Source organism: Argentina silus (assembly GCF_951799395.1).
Source record: "Argentina silus genome assembly, chromosome: 7".
Classification (NCBI taxonomy): domain Eukaryota; kingdom Metazoa; phylum Chordata; class Actinopteri; order Argentiniformes; family Argentinidae; genus Argentina; species Argentina silus.
Genome location: NC_139661.1, coordinates 17883918 through 17907574, shown reverse-complemented (window position 1 = coordinate 17907574; position 23657 = coordinate 17883918). Strand labels below are relative to the sequence as shown.

Here is a 23657-nt window from a genome sequence, read left to right as displayed (position 1 = left end):
CAGAGGCAATTCACATAAAATAGATACAAAAAGAAAGAGCACAGTGCATTTTAGGGTCAGAGTGCAATTATTAGCAGCAATTTAGTTTTCTTTACCTTAGAATACCTGTTCCCTGGGTGTTTGGGACTCTAACCCAAATCTGTAATTGGGACTCTAACCCAAATTTTATTTGGCCAAATTTTTATTTGGGACTAACCCAAATTTTATTTGGGACTCAGACCCCCTTGAATTCTAATGAATTAAAGATTAGGTGGCAGTCTTCCATCGATTTGTGCATAGCACTGACTTTCCTTGAATACAGCAATCTGTTAAAGTGCTAAAGTACCTAAAGCTTTGATTAAGTGCAGGAAGTTTTATTTACTTTTACACTGCCAGGAAAAAGTACAGTTGATTGTTTGTATATATACTGAAATGTATGCACTCACTGCAATGTAAGTCGCTTTGGATAAAACCGTCAGCTAAATGGCATATATTAATGTCTCTGCGAATCTGTGCTTCCCAAAATAAAATCAATCAATTAATCCACGTCTTACAGGACTACTACGTGGTGATCCTGTGCCCTACGGAGATGGACATCCAGGTGCGTCGTATCCTGCAGATCCCCCTGTGGTCACAGAGGGTCATCTACCTCCAGGGGTCAGCACTGAAGGACACGGACCTCATGAGGGCCAAGTGGGTGACTGGCCAGCCTGCTCTGGCTTGGCCCACTATATGGAGAACACAACGTGTTTGATACCATTCCTCATTTCATTCCATGCATTACAATGAGCCTGTCCTTCGATGTCTACCTCCACCAGCCTCCTAGACCTACAGTCAACCAATCCTTCCCCCTACATCCCTAGCCATCTGATCCATAGGTTGGGTGTAGTTTCCACCATATTGCTTTCACTGATCCAATCCTTTGAGACATGGGAAGTGTCCAGTTGTTATGTCTGAAGGGGTACTAACTTTGCAGACTGGGCACAGAAGGGAGAGGGAGCATAAAGCTTCATACAGTAACACCAACAGCTGAAGTCACAGCCAGGTCTGGTGTGGTTACCTCAGATAAGAAAAAACCTCCTCTGAAGCCCTAAAGTCTTTATACAGCAGTTAAATTCAAACTGATATGATTTCAGTTCTAACATAGATATGAATCAAGTGTCTGTGTGCTGTGTTTGCTGGCAGATAAGAGAGCAACATAGTCAGTGAAAAGGTCAGCCAGGGACATCGTGTTTACCCACTTGGCTGTCCTCTCCCTGGGTATCAGCGTAATGGGATTTCACTGTACAGCAGACTACTCATCCTGATTATAAGAACCAAGTGCATAAGCATCAACAGAAATTACAGCTGGACTAAATCCCATCACAGCATGTTTGGCAGCATCCGAGGATGACCTGTCATAGCACAATTCTGATATATACCGGCATTTTAATGGGATCCTCCTTTTTTGGAGCCATAGGGTGTTTGTGTGGCATGGTGATGGATGTAAGTGTGGCCGTATTACGTGTCCCCAAGAGGCTAGCCTGGGATGGGGTGAAATGGACCCTGTCCTCTGCAACAATTCCACGGGCCATTCTTCCGAAACAGTGTCGTAAATTTTCCCAGTGCACCCTCTGCACAGTGGTTTTCACACATGGAAATACTCTGAGGAGAAAAGATAATACAGCAGAGTGCAAATGCCACACACATGCCCGTTTTATGAAAATTGCTTTTCTCATGAACAACTCCCCTCACATTAGCTGTCCAGAGCTTCCATAGGTTTTTATAAAGCTTGCTCTCGTAGAAGAGAATAAAGATGATGAGCTTGCGCTTCATTGTCTGCTTGTGGAGATATTTGTTCTGCATCGCATGCTCCATTATCCGACAGATACTGTGCAAAATGTTTTATAAAAGAGATTTAAAGTGCACAGTGAAAACCACAAGAACACGTCAACAACATCAAGATACTTCTCTCCCATGTTGTGTGTGGTACAGTACATGTATGTGTCTCTCTGTCTGGGATAAGCATACAGTGTGTTTCCTTCAGGATGGACGATGCAGAGGCCTGCTTTATCCTGAGCAGTAGGAACGAAGTGGACCGCACCGCTGCTGTACGTTCACAATGAGAAATGAGTTCACGCTCAGTCCATTGCAATCATAGCTCAGTTAATTCCACTGAAATGCTCTCTCTCTCTCTCCATAAGACTATACTGAAGAACTCTGCAGCTCAGTTATTCTGTTTCCATTCTGTTTACTTTTCAAATAAGCCAATATGGTGAGAGATACACTGTAGATATTTTTACAGTTCTATGTAAATAAATATTTAGTTTCCGCATGCTCTGTATCTCCCTGACCATTTTCAAGGCTCATAGTAATAGTCTTTAGCTTCAATGTTTGTTTTTTTATTTGTTGGGTTTTTTTATTCGTGTCAGTGTCTGAGGTATAAGTATCAGATGGAAATGAACAGCTTTAGACATGTGTGTTGTCATGCAGGACCACCAGACCATTCTGAGAGCCTGGGCCGTGAAGGACTTTGCTCCAAACTGTCCACTTTACGTCCAGATCCTCAAACCAGAGAACAAATTCCATGTGAAGTTCGCTGGTGAGTTTGCACTCTGTCTCTCTCTCTCTCTCTCTCTCTCTCTCTCTCTCACTCTCTCTCTCTCTCTCTCTCTCTCTCTCTCTCTCTGTGTCTGTCTCTGTCTCTCTCTCTCTCTCTCTCTCTCTCTGTCTCTCTCTCTCTGACTCTCTCATACACACACACACCCACACCAACACCCTCTTATCAATATTTATTTATTCATCTTTCTCTCCCTCATTTCTTCTGTCTGTCTCTGTCTCTCTCTCTGTGTCTCTCTCTCTCTGTCTCTCTCTCTCATACACACACACACACACACACACACCCAGACACTCTTATCAATATTTATCTATTCATCTTTCTCTCCCTCATTTCCTCTTTCTTGGCAAGCCATCAGTGGAGGCTGGTGGAGACAGAAATCTGAGGACGGGCTCATTGTAATGCATGGAATGGAATCAGGAATGGTATCAACACCACTTTCCGTTCCATGCATTACAATAAGCCTGTCCTCCGATTTCTACCTCCACCGCTCTACATACAGTAAGTGCTTACCTCTCCTGGTTATTCTAATATACAGTTTTGTGGTGTGTATGCTAGATCATGTGGTGTGTGAGGAGGAGTTCAAGTACGCCATGTTGGCTCTGAACTGCGTGTGTCCAGCCACGTCCACTCTGGTCACCCTTCTCGTGCACACCTCCCGCGGACAGTGAGTACACACCATTAACCTTCCACTCATGATACATTGATGAATGATTTCAATACATTTCTAATCTTCCCTCCCAATGTAAACTCTGCCATGAAACATCAGTACTGAATGCATACACAGAGATCCTTGTTGGTTTTGAGGTATAACACAGTTAAACACCGTGTTCCCGATACATTGCCTCTGCCACTGTTTTAAACCTGAGTCACAGCATTGGACAAAGACATTCAGCCTATTACCATAAATCTCGCTGAAAGAGCTACTGCATTACCATAACATGTGCCTCGTTCCCCCAAAACAGCCATAAATCCTGCTTTGTTTTTTGCGCACTGTGCAAGGTGATGACAACTTATCATCACCGTAATATCCACAGCATAACCCAGGGCGAACATTGTCATTTCCTTCATAGAAACTTGGACAGACTGAGAATGTCCTGTTTAGGTGACAGGTTCCTGGATAGACTCATCCATGCTGTGTTTCTCTGAGGTCATCAGATTGATTAAAGGTCATGAGAGAGAATAACGGCCCTGCCAGGATGACCTGAGAACACTCTAGTCTCTACAAGGTAATTATCGAGAGGGAAATTTAGGAGACAGGAGTGTAAAAGCCCATTAAAGTTCGATGGCTATTTGTCCAGGCCAGATGGAGCTGTCAATCAAGGGGAAAGTGCAGAGTTGCAAATCATGGCACGGATCTTCAGTGGCAGTGGAGGAAACTGGTCAAAACAAACCACCACGCCTAGCAAGGTTAGGACCAATTCCAATGTTTTAATTGAAATTGAGAAGTCGTCTAAATAAATTGAACTTTTCAATCCTCACAGAGGGATTGGCTGACTTGAAATGGTATTGACCGTAACCCTGCAGCCTCCGGTCTCAATGGTGGTTAGTAGTCCATCACCCTGTCACTCTCAGGCCCTCACTCAGCTCTAGATGGGCTCAGTGATAAAAGCGTCCGCTCTCTCCTGTGGTGCTGCTGCTGCAGGGAAGGCCAGCTGTCTCCTGAACAGTGGCAGAGGACGTATGGGCGCTGCTCAGGGAACGAGGTCTACCATATCCGCCTCATGGACAGCAAGTTCTTTGGGGAGTACGACGGGAAGAGTTTCACCTACGCCTGCTTCCATGCACACAAGAAGTGAGTTGGTTTGATTTTTGCACATTGGTCGATACTGGTCATTATGTGGGTTTTTTTTCCAAGTCATCTAAGACACGTGGGGGGGAGGGGTGGGGGGCAGCTTGTGTCCACAAGAGCCTGGTTTTCATTACCCTTTCTGCTTAATTGTTAATTGATTTAGGTTAATTTGATTTGAGTACATTTCATTGATTGGCCAAAGACTTCACCCAGGTTACACAGTAACCCAGGTTACACAGTTAACGTTGCGTGCGGGCGGGCGGGCGGGCGGGCGGGCGTGCCGGCGTGTGTAACACCCTACTCTCTCTATCATCTCCCTCAGGTACGGGGTGTGTCTGATCGGGGTGAAGCGGGAGGACAACAAGAGCATCCTGCTGAACCCGGGTCCCCGTCACATCATGGCCGCACCAGACACCTGCTACTACATCAACATCACCAAAGAGGAGAACTCAGCCTTCATCTTCAAAGAGGAGGAGAAGAACAAGGGCCTGCCCATCTCTGGGCTCTACGACGCCCCCTCCAGGCTCCCTGTTCACAGCATCATCGCCAGCATGGGTGAGTGGGGGACGGAGGGAGGGAGAGAGAGAGAGAGAGAGAGAGAGAGAGAGAGAGAGATGGGATGATTGGGTGGGTTTTTATAAAGGTGTGAATATTAATGGGGAGGGAGGGGTCTTATGTAAGGGTAGGGAGAGGGAGACAGGAGGGGAGAGGCTATTGCAGAGGTGAGTGAATGATGTGAGGAGACCAGAGGGATGGGTGAGCAGAGTTTAGGCAGGAGAAAGGGAGGATGGAGGGATGGGTGAGTCTCATGTAGGGGTGATTACTGTAGGTGTGAGAGGTAAAGGGGAGGGGGGGAGGGATGAGGGAAGAGGAGGGGGGAGCTCAGTGCCAAGGGGTGAGGGAGGAGGAGGGGAGAGCCTAGAGCCAAGGGGTGAGGGAGGAGGAGGGGAGAGCCTAGAGCCAAGGGGTGAGGGAGGAGGGAAGAGGAGGGGGGAGCTCAGTGCCAAGGGGTGAGGGAGGAGGAGGGGAGAGCCTAGAGCCAAGGGGTGAGGGAGGAGGAGGGGACAGCCTAGAGCCAAGGGGTGAGGGAGGAGGAGGGGAGAGCCTAGAGCCAAGGGGTGAGGGAGGAGGGAGGAGGAGAGGGGAGCCCAGTGCCAAGGGGTGAGTGAGGAGGAGGGGAGAGCCTAGTGCCAAGGGGTGAGGGAGGAGGGAGGAGGAGAGGGGAGCCCAGTGCCAAGGGGTGAGTGAGGGGGAGGGGAGAGCCTAATGCCAAGGGGTGAGTGGATGGTGAAGGAAAGGGGATAGTTGTTGTGTACAGTATGTGGGCTTCAACATCTGTAGGCTCAGAAACGTAATGGTACATCTAGTATGTATCTAGTATGTCGACATTGAAGTGGTGGTTATGGTGGCTGTGTGGTGTGCCTGTGCCATTGTCATGCATGTGTCCCTTAACACGCTTTCTTTCCTTTCTTGGCTGACTTTGTTTTATTGTGTTTTTTTCTTTGACTTGTGAAAGTTGATCAGGCCACTGCGTATGGTAAGTTTGTGCATGCTGTTAGCATACTGTAGCATTGTGCAATTATGAAGGAAAACTGTCAATGGTGGAGGATATTTTTTTACTTGGCTATTTATGCTTTTTAGTTTTGCTAAATTTTATTTTTATTTTATTTCAGTTCAGCAAATATTTTCCCGACATGTCAACATTGTTGCTATGTATGATGTGTCATACATGCATTTGATATTGACATATGCACAATGTCTATGTGGTTTGCATGTGGTTTGCATTCTGTGTTGCTTTATTTTCAGTATAATCTGCCTATCTTTTAAACCCATAAGTGTTGTTGCTACCCACTACAACCAGACATAGCACTTGAGTTGATAGCCCTCTATAAATAGATTACACTTTGTCACCTCTGCTGTGGAAGGGAGCTATTACAATGTGCAATTGTCCATGTGTACAATGGTGTGAACCTGAGCATTTTATTCAGTAAACTGTACCGATACCAGTATTTTAAAAATAATTTGAACTGTTATGGGCAAAGCATAGAATAGATCTGGAATATGATTGTTAATTAGATTGAGAGGAATACCACACAGATGCAGTAAAATTACAGATATTGTTAATTATTAGAGCAGATCAGATACATGGAGTGAATGCTGTTGAGGATATTGGGCCTACTCTGTAAAGCCTACTGAAATGACGTGTTCTGTAGTGAGGACCATTTTCGAGAACAATCTGACTTTTTATACAATGCTTTAATTAACATTTCAGCTAAAAAAGCACCTAGCATTATGCCTAGTATTTAAGGTGCCATAAGTAGTTTTAAATGCACTATAACGATTCAATCTACATAGAGCATTATAAGGCGCATTATTTTCTGGCCCATATAGAGCATTGTCAGTGTACCGTAGTGCTTATCATCAGTGCAATATAGTGCTTATCACAGACCAGCAAAAACCTTAACATAACGTCCAACCAACATTCTAACACCTACTGCAGGTACAGTAGCCATGGACCTGCAGAACCCGGACCCCCAGGAGGACAGCAGCAAGCTCTCCCTGCCTACAGAGAACGGGTCTGGGAGCAGACGACCCAGTATCGCCCCTGTCATGGAAATAGCTGACTCCAGCGCCATCCTGCCCTGCGACCTCCTCAGCGACCAGGAGGAGGATGAGTCCAACCATTCAGACGAGGAGGGCTCGGTGGGATCAGAGTGAGTGTCCAATCACGGGAGGAGAGGGAGAGTGAGTGGGGGGGGGCTTGGGGTGGATTTGTTCAGATTTTGCTTTTATGGGGCAAATCTTGAATGGCTCCTTGTTGTCTACTTTTGTGCACTGTATGGGAATGGGATGTCATTTGAGATGTGACCTATGAGTCAGAGGTTATGGGGGGGTTGGGGTGGGGTTGGGGGGGGATTGGGGGGGGGGGGGTTAGGGGGGGAGATGGATCTAGTGTGAAAGGTTAGGTAATCTGTGTGTCCTGATGTGTTAAGGAAGTGTTGAGGTGGTGATGAATGTGTGTAATGAAAGAAAGGTCAACACTCTCTCTCCAGAGACGTGTGGTCACGGACGGTGGTTTTCATATAGATCCTCACAGCTCATAAATCACACACAGAGGCTGGAACGATTACCTTTTTTTACAGTGCTGGGTTGTCCTTTATATCTATACCTCGCCCCCCCCCCCCCCCCCCCCCCCCCCCCCATCTCACTTTCGCTTTCTCTTTCTCTCTCTCTCTCTCTCTCTCTCTGTCTCTCTTGCTCTTTCTCCTTTTTAAAAATTTTTATACTGCAGAGGAATTTAGCCCTTAGACCACAGTTACATAAACCCATAGCTCGAACACACACACACACACACACACACACACACACACACACACACACACACACACACACACGCACACACTGGCATCCTACTGTATGACACATTGAGTGCCAGTGCGCCTGGCAATGTCACAATCCCCAGTCCCAGTCTCAGTCCACACTGCCCCTCTCAGGCTGCTCTGTGCAGGGTTGGCCACTACAAGCTCTCAAAGACACAGACATAATTCATCCCTCTTAGCCTCCAGCCTCCATTATGGCCCTCTGCCTCCTGACGCATGGTTAGTTTCAGTGCTGTGAGTGATGTCAGATGGACTGCTGGGAGAGAGAAAAGAAATTGCTTTAACACTAGAGGCTCCGGGCCCTTATTACCAACCAAAGCATGGTCCAGAGACGTCCATTTGTTAACTTTAACAGTGTAAATCATTTAATTAGATCAATACCATACAAAACATAATGCACTGGTTTTGTGTTGTCAAGAATTATTACAATACCTACCTAATCTGAAGCAATAATGATGTAATGAAATATAACTATACATATATGCCAGAAGGTTTACACCAGTCATTTGTTAAAGTTAAAAAGTAACCACAAAATTGCTTATTTTTTCAGTGGCAATGCGTCTTTATGAAATGTGTCAGTAAGTCCACAAACAAATCCGTTGGCTTTCATGCTCCACCATGCAGCCACATTCAAAACAAATATTGATGTTATCTCCTGGGTTATAACAAGCAGTCGAGTTATGCACAAAAGTGTTACAAATGTCTGTAATCGGGGGGAATTTGTCTGTCTCCTTGCGCGTGGATCTTGTGCTCTTATCATTAGACACACATAGGCTACTGTAGCCTACATACACACACAGGTGGAGAAATACACACACAGTTAACAAATGTAATACGCCTGCGTTTCAACATACAGGTGTGATGACGAGTCGGTGTCGGTTCTTCGCAGGCTTCTATTCACATGTAATGTCTTTGATCATACGAACAGCTGTTATTGTCTGTCTGTTTATGTTGCTGATAGCCATTACGGTTGAAATGGGTAAGCCATTGACTTGGAGATGTTGGCTATGTTTCCAGATGTTTTTGTGATTTTGAAATGTTAACATGTTAAAAACAGACATTTAAGAAAAGTCAGGGGTAAAGGAGGGGTACATGGGTTTCACAAAGGCTTAGTTATTTTATTATAAGGTGACACATTGCGCCCCTAGACATCCATTGGGATGACAAGTGTTAATGTAGTCCTCTTAATGGGGATTCAACTTGAGGTCCCACAGTGCCCCCATGTGGTGGTTTGATAGACATGCAGCTGCATATATGGTGGCAGTGGCACCACAGAAGGCTGTACTTCCAGTATGTAGCCTTTGATCTGAGACTACCATTCATCCTATCTGTGCTTTGAAAAATGGCTGGGATTTGAATATGTATAACTGGCTCACATTGACTAATCATTCATAGCTTGCCAATGTTTTGGTCTTTTATATGTCTCTCTCTCTTTCGGTCCCTCTCTCGCTCTCTCTCTCGCTCTCTCTCTCTCTTTCGGTCCCTCTCTCTCGCTCTCTCTCGGTCCCTCTCCCGCTCTCTCTCTCAGCTTTGTGAAAGGCTACCCACCCAACTCCCCCTACATTGGCAGCTCTCCAACACTCTGCCACCTTCTACCACAGAAAGCCTCGTTCTGTTGCCTTCGTCTGGACAAGGTGAGTGGTGATGGGCCTGAGGTGGATTCCATCAAGTCTATTAGTACAAAAGGAACCTGGTTTCATTCCAAATTCCAAATGCACTTAGCATCACAATCCTATTAGATGTTTTTGTATCCTGCACCATCTGTCATATATCTGCAAAAATAAATCCATTGATTGTAATGTACTTACTAAACTAAAGCTTATGAATAATACAATAGGAATTGAAGAACTTTAATGTCATTGACACACATTAAAAACATAAACACTGGATCATCACTTTCAGGGTTGCAGACATAACAGCTTTGAGGATGCCAAGGCCTACGGCTTCAAGAACAAGCTGATCATCGTGTCTGCAGAGACAGCAGGAAATGGCCTGTACAACTTCATCGTCCCTCTGCGGGCATACTACCGACCCAGGAAGGAGCTCAACCCCATTGTACTGCTCCTAGACTACCCGTAAGCAACCACAGGATTGGTGCATGCCAACTCTGGTCCAGGAAGGTGGCATTGTGTGCAGGCTTTTGTTGTAGTCAAGCACTAAAACACCATTTGATTATTTTAATTAGAGCTGGGCTAGAACAAATGCCTGCAGCACTCAAGGACCATGGAAGGCAACCACTGTGCTATCCTTCTCCCTGGAAGTTTGACGAGTTAGCAAAATGAAGATGAATGACGTATTCACCTACTTTAGGAAATGTCAGTGTTGCCTCAGTGGGGAATGGTTAATCATACCAACGAGTTAACTTTGCTGCAGGATGAAAAACGTTTATTGCATTATTCATTGCTGGCGGTGCCTCTCTCTTTGTTGGATTAATGGGGTGCAGTGCAGGTGTGTGAATGTGTACCCCTGTGTGTGTGAGTGTGTGTGTGTGTGTGTGTGTGTGTGTGTGTGTGTGTGTGTCTTCGCTATGATTTTGCTATAATAATTCATTGTGGATTTGATTAAGTTGAGAGCCGACTCTCCGGGGAAGTTTAAGCAGATAAACAGTGAGCAGTGCAGAGAGTCTCAGTCTGGGGCCCGGCACCATTTATCCACCCCAGAGACGACCTACCGCCTGAGGGGTTGCCATGGCAACCTCTGAAATTTGCCACCTCGCATATATCCTGTGGAATTATGAGAAGCAACTTTGTCACCCTATCAGCGCAGCGATCCAAAAAAATAGAATGCATGCTTACCCTCTCAAATCATCAAAATATGAAACCCCAATCGTAGGAAAGTATGTTCTTCATAACCTAAGGCGTATTATGTTTTGCTGAGTTCATTAGCCGCTGGGCTGCTTAGCATTGATGGGGGTCCTCTGTTTCCTGCAGGCCTGACAACCACTTCCTGGAGGCCATCTGCTGTTTCCCAATGGTCTACTTTATGGCCGGAACCATAGATAAGTAGGTGTTCATTTCTGAGTCATTACCCGCCGCCTGTCCCAATCACATCATTCAGTTCACCTCTATTAACACTTATGACAGGTAACAACAAAGCATCATATATCAGGTAATGTCCCAGGGAATGTGCTCTTAATGTGTGTCATCAATTAGAAACATGACTGTTTTATAGGTTGCTGAATGTCAAAGTCATGAGGTGTGTATGTGTGTGTGTGTGTGTGTGTGTCGTACGTGTGTCTGTGTGTCTGTGCATGTGTGTGTGTGTGTGTGTGTGTGTGTGTGTGTGTGTGTGCGTGTGTGTGTGTGGCAGCTTGGACAACCTACTGCAGTGTGGCATCATCTACGCTGATAACTTGGTAGTGGTGGACAAGGAGAGCACCATGAGCGCTGAGGAGGACTACATGGCGGACGCTAAGACCATCGTCAACGTGCAGACCATGTTCAGGTACTGCCCTGTGGAGACACTGTGGAGGATTTTTGTTTTATTCTTTTCATTGTTTTAGTCTTTTCAAGTCTCATTGAGCCTGAGGTGTCCATGGATCTTTCTTCACAAGGGAGTCCTGGCAGTACACAGACATACAATACAGTACAGCCAAACATTACAGATCAATCCAAGTTTATTGTCCCAGGTGGACATGTGAAAAGAGAGCAGTGTTGAAACAGGTGAAGCCGTAGTAAATATCACTTGTTTTATTCAACAGCCTGTTATTGAAGCTCTGCATCATTGCCATCCAGGTCCTATCCCCAAAAGCCCAAAGCATTTAATCTCTTATTCTCCTACTTCTCTTTCTCTGTCTGACTTATCTCTCCCTCCCTCCCTCTCTCTCTCACCCTCCCTTCCTCTCTCCCTTTCCTGTGTGTGTGTGTGTGTGTGTGTGTGTGTGTGTGTGTGTGTGTGTGTGTGTGTGTGTGTGTGTGTGTGTGTGTGTGTGCGCGCCAGGCTGTTCCCTAGCCTCAGTATCATCACAGAGTTGACCCACCCCTCCAACATGAGGTTTATGCAGTTCAGAGCGAAGGACTGCTACTCCCTGGCTCTCTCCAAACTGGAGAAGGTGAGAAGTTCATGGAAAGACATGTTATCCTCAGTTGTTAGCTCTCTGGCTTCAACTTCCATTATTGTCTGTCTGTGTGAATATGAGCTGAGAGCTGCACTTGTTATACAGAATAAAACATGAAATTACGCAGCCTTGGGCTGATTTACAATAACAAGCGAGCTGATGTCTCTCTCTCTCGCTCTCTTTCTCTCTCTCTCTCTCTCTCTCTCTTTCTCTCTCTTTCTCTCTCTCTTTCTCTCTTTCTGTCCCTCTTCCCCCCCTCTCTCTCTCTTCTCCCCTCTGTCTGTCTGTCTGTCTGTCTGTCTCTCTCTCTCTCTCTTTCTCTCTCTCTCCTTCGGTCCCCCCCCCCCTCTCTCCCCTCTGTCTGTTCTCTCTCTCTCTCTCTCTCTCTCTCTCTCTCTCTCTCTCTCTCTCTCTGTCTATGCAGATAGAACGTGATAAGGGTTCCAACCTAGCCTTTATGTTCCGTCTGCCATTCGCTGCCGGCAGGGTGTTCAGCATCAGCATGCTTGACACGCTGCTCTACCAGGTGGGTGCTAACGCAGGCATGGGCTTGATCTACTAACTCTCTCCACATCACGGCCTGCAGCATGTACACTTCATGTTTGATTACTCTTAGTTCACAATGTATCATGTCATCGTCTTTCCCAGCAGCCACTGTGAAGTTATGATGTGTGTTATCTATAGGGAAGTCATGACAGGACAAAAAGAGGAAGGGAGAGCTATTGGAAAAGTAGCTGCTAAAAAGCAAGAGAGATGTTGATGGATTGAAGTCTCTCGCACTTCAATGTACAACGTTACCCTGGGCCTGAAGTTGATTGTATACAGTATTTAATGTCTGCTTCGTCTTCTTCTGACAGTCATTTGTGAAGGACTACATGATTCCCATCGCCAGACTCCTACTGGGCCTGGACACTACACCAGGGTCTGGTTACCTGTGTGCTGTGAGTATGGACCTTCACTTTGTTTACTCTTCTCCCCTTCTCTCAGCTTCACCCTCTTTTGCAAAGAAAAACTAATCATTTTCTGGTATTATAATCCTTGCCCAAATTGTTTAAGACTCGTCTATGAAATCCCTCCTCTGGGAGTAAGGATCTTATGATGAGGCTGATGATGTTTTGGGTGTATGTGTGTGTGCGCACAAGCGACACACGCAATTGAGTGAGTGAGTGAGTGAGTGAGTGGGACTGATTGACAGACTGACGGACTGACGGACAGACTGGGACCGTGGCGTGTGCTCTGAATGTGACTGCCTCACCACTCTCCTTCAGATGAAGGTAACAGAAGAGGACCTGTGGATCCGGACCTACGGCAGACTGTTCCAGAAGCTGTGTTCCTCCAGTGCTGAGATTCCCATAGGGATCTACCGCACAGAGTCGCACATGTTCTCTACCACAGAGGTACAGTAGGACAGGCTGGACTAATGATTCAGAATACTTCTTTCCTCCCTTTCTTCCTCCCTTCTTGCCTTCCTTCTTTCCTTCTTTCTTTCTTTTTTACTTTCTCTCTGTGGTCCATACAGTATATGTGTGATGACTTCACCACCTGCTGTTCATTGCAATGAAGCTTGCCTCGTTGGGTTATTTTGCTGCTATCATTGACACGAAATTATTCTGTACCAAGTAAATAACACATATTTACTATTCACAGTGCTGAAGTTTCAATGTTTATGTTTGCTTGGTTTACATTCCATACTTCATTATGTCTCTGTATGTGTTTGGTCTGTCTGTGTGTCCACCTCTGCTCCTCAGTTCAAGGACAACCTGCAGGTAAGAAGACATCCTTGTCGCAAACGATGTTGGTTTCATATTCAGTCAACTGCTGTCATCACCTGCTGAAAGTTTGCAGTACAAAAAACACGCTGCTGTTATTTTTCCGGCATAATCGCTTCTTTATATTTATGAATGCAGTTATAGCCGTCCGCTTTATTTCTCCATAGTGCACTTGAGCCTTTTAGTCTTTTAGCCTTTATAAGTCCATAAAGGCTGATAACGCATTAATAATTCATTACAAGCAGGTGGTCCTATAAACAAGTCTACAACTCAATGCAAATACACACAGTTGACCCGTCCTAGCATTAACCCTTGACCATGCCTGCCCGTAGTCTCAGGTATCCATCAACGTTGATGAGGGCGATGACCCGAAGGACCGCCGTGAGTCCTGGAAGGAGAAGACCGTCCACCGGACCTCCACCACCAGTGACCAATCAGAGCATCCGCTGCTGAGGAAGAAGAGCCTCCAGTGGGCACGGCGCCTGAGCCGCAAGACTACCAAACCACCCAGCCGCGCCGAGCGCATCTCCCAGCAGCGGCTCAACCTGTACCGCCGCTCCGAGAGGCAGGAGCTCTCTGAGCTGGTCAAGAACCGCATGAAGCACCTGGGCCTGCCCACAGTGGGATATGGTGAGCAGAAAGCGTCAGTACACCTCTGTAGCTCTGAGGATATTGCACGGTGTTGTGTCATTTATTGCTTCTTTTTTTTTTTAAATCAGGAAGTCGATTTTCGATAAAAATGTTTGTGATATACTGTATATTACATATATGTCTATGACATATATGTCTATATGTATATGACTTTCCACTTACGTATAAGCCTACTTATTGTTAATCTCAACAGATGGAAATACTATCTTTAGTAATATTGTATAATAGTAATTTAAATATATAAACATAAAATAAACGTTACTGTACATACAGTAGCTTCTAACTGTTTTCACAATGCAATTCTGCCCTCCATTCACCTCACCTCACCTCACCTCACTGTCTGCATTAAACAAGGAAAGGCGGTGTGTGTGTGTGTGTGAGCCCTGTTAAATAGGAGAGGAGCTGAGGAGAGACATACCATTACACCCCACAACACCTACTGTACCGTATAAGCATTTGAGCATCCCCATGACAAAGACATGATAAGAACCCTCAATTGTACTCCATACTCATCTTCCAAGTGACATAACGCAAACGAATATGACAATGAATGCGCATAACACCTTATGAATGTGCATAGCACCTTATGAATGTGCATAACACCTTATGAATGTGCACAATCCCTCATGTTACTATGGATGAAAGGAGGGCAAGTCTTCCAGAAGCATTTGATCTCAGACTGCATTTTGCCTGCATATCCTACTCTTTCACTTCTTTTCACTCTTTTTCTCCTTTCTCAACTTCGTCCTCTTTTGCAAAGAAAAACAAATCATTTTCTGGCATTATAATCCATGCCCAAATTGTTTATGACTCATCTATGAAATCCCTGCCTTGGGAAAATTATTGTTAATCTTCTTATTAAGAAATATGAATAGCAGTTGGATGATTGTATTTAAATGGGACATTTGACAACCAGAAATAGATATTCTCCATATCTATTCATTTATCAATGAATTTCGAACTGACTCTGCAATTCTTATTATGAAACAGGCATTCTAGTGTTTCTCTTGGTCAATACCTTCAATACGATCACATACAGTACAGTATTTACAGTTATAGTACATACAGTATTTCTTTCAACGATGTAGATTTTATAAGAAAATGGTTCTTTTCTTGCATATTAGGTCACCTTTATTGCTCTTTGAAAACTTTTGCTGCTTGCCTGATCATTTCTTCTTCTCTCTTTCTCTTTCTTTGTCTGTTCTATCTTTCCCCTATGGCTGTAGAGGATGTTGCTAATCTAACCGCAAGCGATGTCATGAATCGAGTAAATCTAGGATATTTACAAGGTAATTCCTCATAGTGCTCACATACAGTACAACACATTTACGGAGTGGTCCCTCCCATCAATAGAGTTGAACCAGGGTAGTCTGAAGTAATTTGTATTTCATCACAAAAGTACAGCTCCACAGCTCACAGCTAAAACATTTCTACATCTAACATTCCTATGTTGAATTAAAAAAAAAATCATCCCTTTTCACACTGCAGTATTTGAATACTTGTTGTTTTGAGAAACAGATACTGACAATGCTTTGTGATTGAATTCTTCTAGTAGTCTATGAAGTTAACAGTGCTGACTTGCTTAGAGTTGCAGGGCAGTACAGAGAATCCGTTTACAGAGGAGACCAGGCCGTCAGGTTAGCTGGAGATACATACAGCAATACTGCATGATTCTGTGTTCTGGCAGAGTGGCAGATCAGCAGTCTCACTCTCTGTCTATCGTGCATTGTGTTGTTGACTGAAGTGACTCAGGTGGTGAGAGATGGCCAGAGTACCATGTTACTACAAGGCAGTTGCTGTGGGTTCAGGGCACTGCTGGGACAGAGTGGAGCAGAAAGCATTATGCATGTGTTCGGGAGGTTAATTATGCACAATATAACAATGGCTGTTAACAGAGAAACGTTAGCATCGTTAGCATGCTATCAAGCTTTCCTTCAAAATCCACCGGACACTTATTTATTTTCTATGACAAAAAATACACGTATAACCATTCTGTAAGACATTACAAGATTATCCTAGATTGACGTCATACGACCCCCTTCCAGTCCCACACTCCCAATGTATTTTGCTTCACTCTTGTTTGGTTTGAGCCGCATTTCGTTTGGTCGAGAGTGCCGGCTTCCAGAGCATGTCCTTGTGTCTGTGGGTGTGTTCGACTTCTGGGAGGCTGAGTGTTGTTGGCATGGCAACCTGGCGTCGTGATGTTCCGCCCGCGAGTGACCCGGCAGGTTTGGAATGCGCAGGAGGGAATGGGAATCGATGCGGACACTCTCTGCATGTATGTATACCGCGCTTGCCACAGCATGGGCCTACCCTGTACCAGCCATGCCCTGTCAGTAACGGCTAGACCTTCTCTCTCTTCCACCCGGCCTGGCAATATAAGCGGCGCACTCAGGTGGGTTTTGAACAAGCAGATACACTTTACCCCCGTCCCCCGTCCCCGTCCCCCCCGCCCCGCCCCGCCCCGCCCCTCCCGCAAGCTTGAAATCCCCCATTCTCTCCGAGGTACACAGTTTCTCAGACTCTGACTCAAACAGGTAAAACAAAGCACTTCATCTCAAACACTCGACACCCAGGGAGACAAGCACAGGACATGTGTGGGAAGCTAAAGCGTGGGGTTTTCAGTTACACACCATTGATTATATTTGAAGAGACCAGAAGAACACGAGCGTGTCACTTACAGGAACAGGGCACACCGGACTTACATTAACATGTAATGCATATGAATTGTTATGCTAGTCAACTGCAGAATAGGGACTGAGGGAGTCTTATATTTCCGTTGTTAAGGGGATCATTTGTTCACTAATGTAGTGTGTAATTGAGGAACCTGAGGGGACGGTTCTAGAGCAGCTGTGAAGGCGGTCTTCCCTCTCTTTGTTCCAGATGAGATGAACGACCACCAGAACACTCTGTCCTACGTGCTCATTAACCCCCCTCCGGACACCATGCTGGAGCTCAATGACATAGTGTGAGTACCAGTCAGACAGTTCAACAGATTGTGTTTAGACAAACTGTTTAACACCATTACTATGCTTATTACTATGCTTATTACAAACGATTACTTATTATTTATTTGTTACTAGAGTAAGAACATAGATACTACACATGTATAGCTTATAGTGGCTCAACGCCTCAAATCCTTCACATGATGAAATCCGAGTGTTTTTCGTCTTCCTCTCTTGTCTTTATTTGCTATTTAGCTGACGCTTTTATCCAAAGCGACTTGCATTGCAGTGAGAGCATACATTTTTCAGCATATATGGTCCCAGCGGGAATCAAAACCACAACCTTGTCTCCCCTCAGGTACATCATCCGGTCCGACCCGCTGGCACACGTGCCCGATGACCCGATAGCGGCCCAGTCCAGTGGCAGGATGAGGCAGGACTTTAGCACAGAGACGAGGGATGAAACCCACCTCTGAAACCCCTTCCTCCCCTTACCTCCCTTCTCCTGGCACGATACAGAGACAAACGGGGGAGACCCCCCCCCCCCATCACCCTTGCCCCTCCCCCGGCCTCCCACTCCCCCTCCCCACCCCTCAGACTGCGAAAGAGACGTTTCACTAAGCTGCTATCGAAGGATGCATGAAGAGTGCCTCGTCATTAACCGCTGAAAGACCATCAGACAGACAGACACACAGATATGGCGTCAGCTAAAGATAAACGATGTATCAGGCCATGTTGGATTACTTTAGAAATGCCTCCTTCCTTCCTCCCTTGCTTGAGGTAATGACTGATGTAACATGATTGGATTGGTCGCAGCAAGCTTTTCATTACATTGCTTTCACCTGTCATGTTACGTTAGATCAGTGATTTCTTCAAGGAAGGGAAGAAAGAAGTGTACAAGTATTCCAACATGGCCTAGTACATTGTTTATCTTTTGCTGATGCCACATCTGTGTGTCTGATGGTATTCGAACAAGGCCCCAGTCTCTGGAAAAAAAGACACGCCCCTTCCAGGTGGGTAACCAACCAAAGGAGAGAAGAGACTGATGATGTCGGAGGTCATGTGCCATCTGAATACTTTTGTGTGTGGAATGTGTGGATGTTAGAATGAGAAGTCATTTACGTGTCCAAGTCAGTCATGACATTTTTTCACAGAAAAGGGTATTCTTTACCAAAATAACAGCTAAATTACGAGCACTTTTCAAGTTTACATTATCGTTTGACTTTTCTTCAATCATTTTCTTACTTTTCCCTATGAGCACAAACCGTTTATGAGCAAAAATAGCATCTTATTAGTAAATGTATGGAGGGACTCTTATCATATCATGTCTTATTTATTTATAACAAGTGTCTCAATGTTCATTCAAAGTTTTAGACAGGAATGTTTAAGTAATTTTTCATGATCATTACAACAATCCAGTTTCATATCTGTTGACAGTAGTGGTGATAGTATGTTAGGATTAGTTCTTGATTTGCACAGTGACAGTACAGTCTAATCTGTTAGTGGCTAGTACAGCACCTGAGACTTAGACTACAGTGTTGCAAGCTGATAGCCAAGATGTCGTTTCTGAATTGTACAGGTAACACTTCTACAGAATATAGTAGTGTGTGCAGTATTTAATCATTATTTAAAATGTTTTTTTTTATTATTATTATTTTGTATGCCGTTTGTAGGAGTAATATATATGTTTTATCACTGTAAATACTCTGTGACACTTTGTGACCTCATTTTCTGTTAAATGTTCTATTGGTCTTCTTGAGGAAAATGAAACAGGACTTGAAATACTTTTGCACTAAGCTCTGTGGGCGTTTATGGAGCATAATAGCATGACCCTTTAACCCTAAACTATACAATAAAACAGACAGTATTCGCACAGTATGAAGAATCACTATACAGTTGAAAAGTGTGATATAATATATATAGATAAATATATATATATATATATATATATATATATATATATATATATAGAACCTGGTTGTACATTTGCAAAGTTTTAAATGAGTTGTCATTGTAAACAGAATATATTTTGATATGTTCCATTTCTGTCTGTTTGAAAACAAAATGTGACAGGAAAGTAGTTCAGATGGACAATGTTTTGCTCAACGTCGCATGAATGAGATCTGATATGACACTGTTGGAACAGTTTAGGCAGGGGGAAGAAGGTAAAGTTGCACATGAACCTAATTCTGCAGAACTTTTGATACTGGATATCATGACAGAAAACCCTTTAGGGTGTATTTTTCTGTGTTTTGGGTTGTGTTGTACAGTATTGAAAAGTGTCCAATTGAAGTACTGTAGCTCCTGGATAGTACTCTATGTACAGTATGTCCTGAACTAGCTAGGCCCCATAACGGGCAGTTTACAGAGTTGACGGACTGAAGAACAGTGCAGTTAATCATTATAGATAGAAGCAGTGTACAATCCCATGACCGCTAAGTCTTCCTGTGCCATCTCACAATGTCCTTCCCTATCACTATCACATCTTTAACCACAAGGGCATTCTCTGTCCAGAGAAGGGGCTATAGTTCAGTTGAAGACTGTTGTTTTTTGAAGGTAATACTGTAATATACATGAGAAGGGGCATGTAAACACAAAAAGCATGTTTTGAGATAAAAAAAAGCTTGCCAAACCAGATATGTTTTCTACAGTTAGCTGACCGGTGTGAAGTATCACGACTAGAAGATTCATCTGTTTTTGACAACGTGTCCCATTTGTCATTTGTAACCATGTTATTTGATCTATTTATAATGGGCCGTGCATGTCCTCCAAACTGATCCAGGACCTATGTTTACCCTCACCTTTGTTATGTTTTTAATTCATTGTCAATAGGATTGATCCATTTTCTACTATTTCTAATATGAATTCTGTGTTCTTCTCTACTGTATGTAGAATATGAACCAATAAATGCTGCATGCAGCCGGAGACATTGAGAAAAACACTGATTTATTGATTGAGTCCAAAGCTGCACACAGATATAGACTCATTACAGATTACTCATTCAATGCTCAAGTCATTATAGGCTACTGCATGAATTGTGACATTGAGGACATTGTCTTAAACTTCACCTCTAAAATCCAGTTCTAATCACTTGTCGCTAGTCTAATGTCCCTGTCGCTGGTGCTTGTTGCGTTGTTTGTTGATGTGAGTCTGTTTCCACCTCTCCCTGGTCCAGCGGCCCTGGTTCTGCACCACCTCATGGAGCAGGTCAATGTAGGTGTACTCATTATTCAGCAGGAGGTTCTCATCACCAGGGGAGCCACCACTAGGGGGAGCCTGGGAGCCAGCACCATTCTTCTCCCTACTTTCCCTGCTGTTGCTGTGTCCCTCTCTCTGTGTCTGTCCTCTCTTTGGCTCTCTCTTTGACAGTGCCTTGGGGTTAGTCTTCCCTTTACCCTGGCTAGCAGGCATGTCTGTTGTCTTTGTGGGGTCTTCAGGTTTGTTCTCCAGTTCTTCAGCATGATCAGGATGGGTCTGGGTCTGACTCATGCTGAATAGGCTTGACTGGGCCTCACCAGACTCAACAAGGTGTTCAGGTTCAGAACCATCTAGTGGAACGGCATCACACTCTGAGGAGGCTGTTTCAAAGCTCACTAGGCATGAGTGAAGCTCACTGGGTCCAATGGAAGGTTCGGTAGATTCAGGTAGGACTGGGTCATACTCTGTAGTACAGGCTGTCTCCAAGCCTGGCCCAAGAGCCTCCTCAATGTACCCCTCCCCCTCAGCATTGTCCACCCGGTCCCCCTCCTCCTCAGTGTCCCCCTCCTCCTCCTCAGCGTTGTCCACCCTGTCCCCCTCTGGTAATGACACATCAGTTGGAGATGTTTCCAGAACACTGACATGGGTGTCGCCTTCCATAGAGACTTCAGCTGAGAGATTCTCTGTCTCACCTTTGACTTCTGAACCCTCTGAGTCACATTCAAGCTTAGGCTTAGGTTCAGGCTTAAGCTCAATGAAGAGACTCAGTCCCTCTCTCTGCACGGCACAATGGGCCTGCCAATGGGCTGATGTTGGGGGCCAGGTGGACACCCTCCCCATGGCCCTTTGTAATGTTTGACCCTGGCTGTCACCATGGTAACCGTCATTGGTGTCAGGGTTTGTTTTGGTCAGATCAGCCCCAATGCTGAGGTAAGGTATGGTTTCTGTGTCCTCAGAGGCCTGGATGTGGCTTTTGCTGCTGTTAAGAAGGTTTTCAGTGCCTGTTGCGTCTCTCTGAAGTCCCTGACTCTCTCTACTGGTAAGATCATCATTCTCAACCCGCTGGGACTCTTCCAGCTCTTTGATGTTCTCTTCCTCTGAGGTTGTTACATCCTCTGATGGGCCCTCCAGCTGCATCTCCACCCTGTGGAGTTCTTTCACTACGCTACAGAACTGGGACGTGGAGAGCACAGCATTGGCAGACTTGGCTCTGATGGCTCTGTGGTTTATCCTAGCCAGCTCTGGGTCCCAGCTAGGCTCCTTGGGGTCCACATCTCTCTGAAGTGTATCTGTTGATTTACCATTCAGCTTCTCTGAGCTCTCCTGCTCTCCTCCGCTCTCCTTCTCTCTCTCTGGACCGGGGTTCACCTGTTTCTTCTCCCGTTTTCTCCTGTACATCACCGCTAGGGCACAGACCCCACAGACGAGGACACACAGGACCACTGCAATACAAAATGGTTTACAGTTAGTGGAGTACTGTGTTTGGATCAATATAATGTAGTCTAGTTTTGTATGCAGCACTGTAGGCACATTTTTCACAGTACATATCCTTTATCTGAGGCACTCTGATTGACCTCATCGAATTTTGCTGCTTTTATTGATTGGTTGGATGCCAACATGACAAGACACACAGCATGTATTGGTAATTATGTTGGAGAAATGGATCGATTCAGAAGGGTATTCCAGTAACACTACTGAATAACTAATAACCTACCAATCACTCCGATGAGTGTGGGGACTGTGATGGACGGTGCTGTGGGTGGTTTGTGTGTGTAGTATGTAGTTGGGCTAACGGTGGAGTTCACACACTCAGACACGTTCCACACAGGTTGACCCTTCAGGACTGCAGGGCTCTCACAGGTCACCTTTTCCTCTCTCTCCAACAGAGACGCGTTCTGCAGACCTGAACACATACAGTAGAAAGGTTAATACATCCATCTGTCAGGCTGGGATTAAGTACATCATAAAACTCATCTTATTGACTAGTTCCATTCTATATGATTTTGACATCATAGTCACTGGTGTTTGAGGAATGACCGTCATTATTTATCATTAGGTTACTGAGTTCACGTTCTCTTTTATTTATGAACTTTAATAAAAAACAAGGTTTTTCCAATATACTTGTTACTCTTGATTACTGTGAGCTGATTTGATTGAATCTGTTATGATCACATTCTAAAGCACAGGTGTCAAACTCATTCCATGGAGGGCCGAGTGTCTACAGGTTTTTGCTCTTCCCATCTACTTGATTGATAAATTAAGGTCACTAATTAGTATGGAACTCCCCTCACCTGGTTGACAAGGTCTGAATTGAAAGGAAAAACCAAAAGCCTGCTGACACTCAGCCCTCCATGGAATGAGTTTGACACCTATCACAGCATTTAATTATTTCCCAAAAAGACTGAATGAGATAAACACTCAACCCTTCAGGAACGCAACAAAATCCTCCACTCCACAGGAGCAGTCCCAGGGGTTCCCATCCAGCTTGATCCGGGTGGAGGAGAGTTGAGGGAACGCCTGTGGGCTAACTCGGGTCAGCCTGTTCCCAGACAGGTCCAAGCGTTCCAGATGGGCCTGGGAGCTAAAACTGCCTGGACTGATGGTGTGGATCATGTTCCTGGACAGGGTTAGGCTGGTTAGGCCAGTCAGACCCTTAAGCATGGACTCCCCCAGAACCTCAATATGGGTTAGATTGTTCCCAGACAGGTCCAAGTGGGCCAGAGAGGCCTGGGAGGTAAAACTGCCTGGTGCGATGGTGTGGATCATGTTCCTGGACAGGTTTAGGCTGGTGAGGCCAGTCAGACCCTGAAGCATGGACTCCTCCAGAACATCAATGCGGTTCCCAATAAGAGTTAAGTTTTGGAGGATGGCTGGTTGGCTGAACCAGGCTGGGCTGAACTCGGAAAGGGAGTTGTGGTCCAAGCTGAGGGTCTTGAGGTTTTGGAATGAGTTTAGTGCCCCGGGTGAGATGCCAGTGATACCGGCATTGTTGATGGTGAGTCTGGTCACGCTTGCCAGGCTGTAACTGTTAAACACAGTGGAGTCGATCTCTCCCACGTTACTGACGAAGACGACAAGCGAGGACAAGCCAGAAGGGAAACCTTGAGACAATAAACAAACAAACACCCATATGTGTGGTGCAATGACATAGCATTACACATCTTACAGCTGTATCAGCATAATGTAAATCTTAGCATGTTAACTTATTGTATCAGCTCTCTGTTTTTAAAATAGATGTTCTTACTCTGTGGCAGCCCTTGGCAGATGTAAATCTGTACCTCCTGTGTACA

At 45.0% G+C, this 23657-nt stretch overlaps 1 protein-coding gene across 1 annotated transcript in view; it reads left to right on the top strand.

Annotated features, from left to right (window-relative positions):
• The window catches only part of LOC310807485 (potassium channel subfamily T member 1-like), a gene marked incomplete at both ends in the record, with an annotated part of 47779 nt that extends 30134 nt beyond the window's left edge, over window positions 1–17645 (top strand). Inside the window, 18 exons of the mRNA XM_083673981.1 lie at window positions 536–672; window positions 2006–2069; window positions 2452–2560; window positions 3134–3242; window positions 4221–4370; window positions 4690–4922; window positions 6868–7081; window positions 9276–9381; window positions 9650–9822; window positions 10678–10749; window positions 11057–11191; window positions 11687–11798; window positions 12229–12330; window positions 12662–12745; window positions 13073–13201; window positions 13906–14203; window positions 17108–17192; window positions 17528–17645. Coding sequence (XP_083530107.1) covers window positions 536–672; window positions 2006–2069; window positions 2452–2560; window positions 3134–3242; window positions 4221–4370; window positions 4690–4922; window positions 6868–7081; window positions 9276–9381; window positions 9650–9822; window positions 10678–10749; window positions 11057–11191; window positions 11687–11798; window positions 12229–12330; window positions 12662–12745; window positions 13073–13201; window positions 13906–14203; window positions 17108–17192; window positions 17528–17645 — 2430 coding nt within the window. The remainder of the gene's footprint in view (window positions 1–535; window positions 673–2005; window positions 2070–2451; window positions 2561–3133; window positions 3243–4220; window positions 4371–4689; window positions 4923–6867; window positions 7082–9275; window positions 9382–9649; window positions 9823–10677; window positions 10750–11056; window positions 11192–11686; window positions 11799–12228; window positions 12331–12661; window positions 12746–13072; window positions 13202–13905; window positions 14204–17107; window positions 17193–17527) is intronic.
• Between the last annotated feature and the right edge of the window lie 6012 nt (window positions 17646–23657).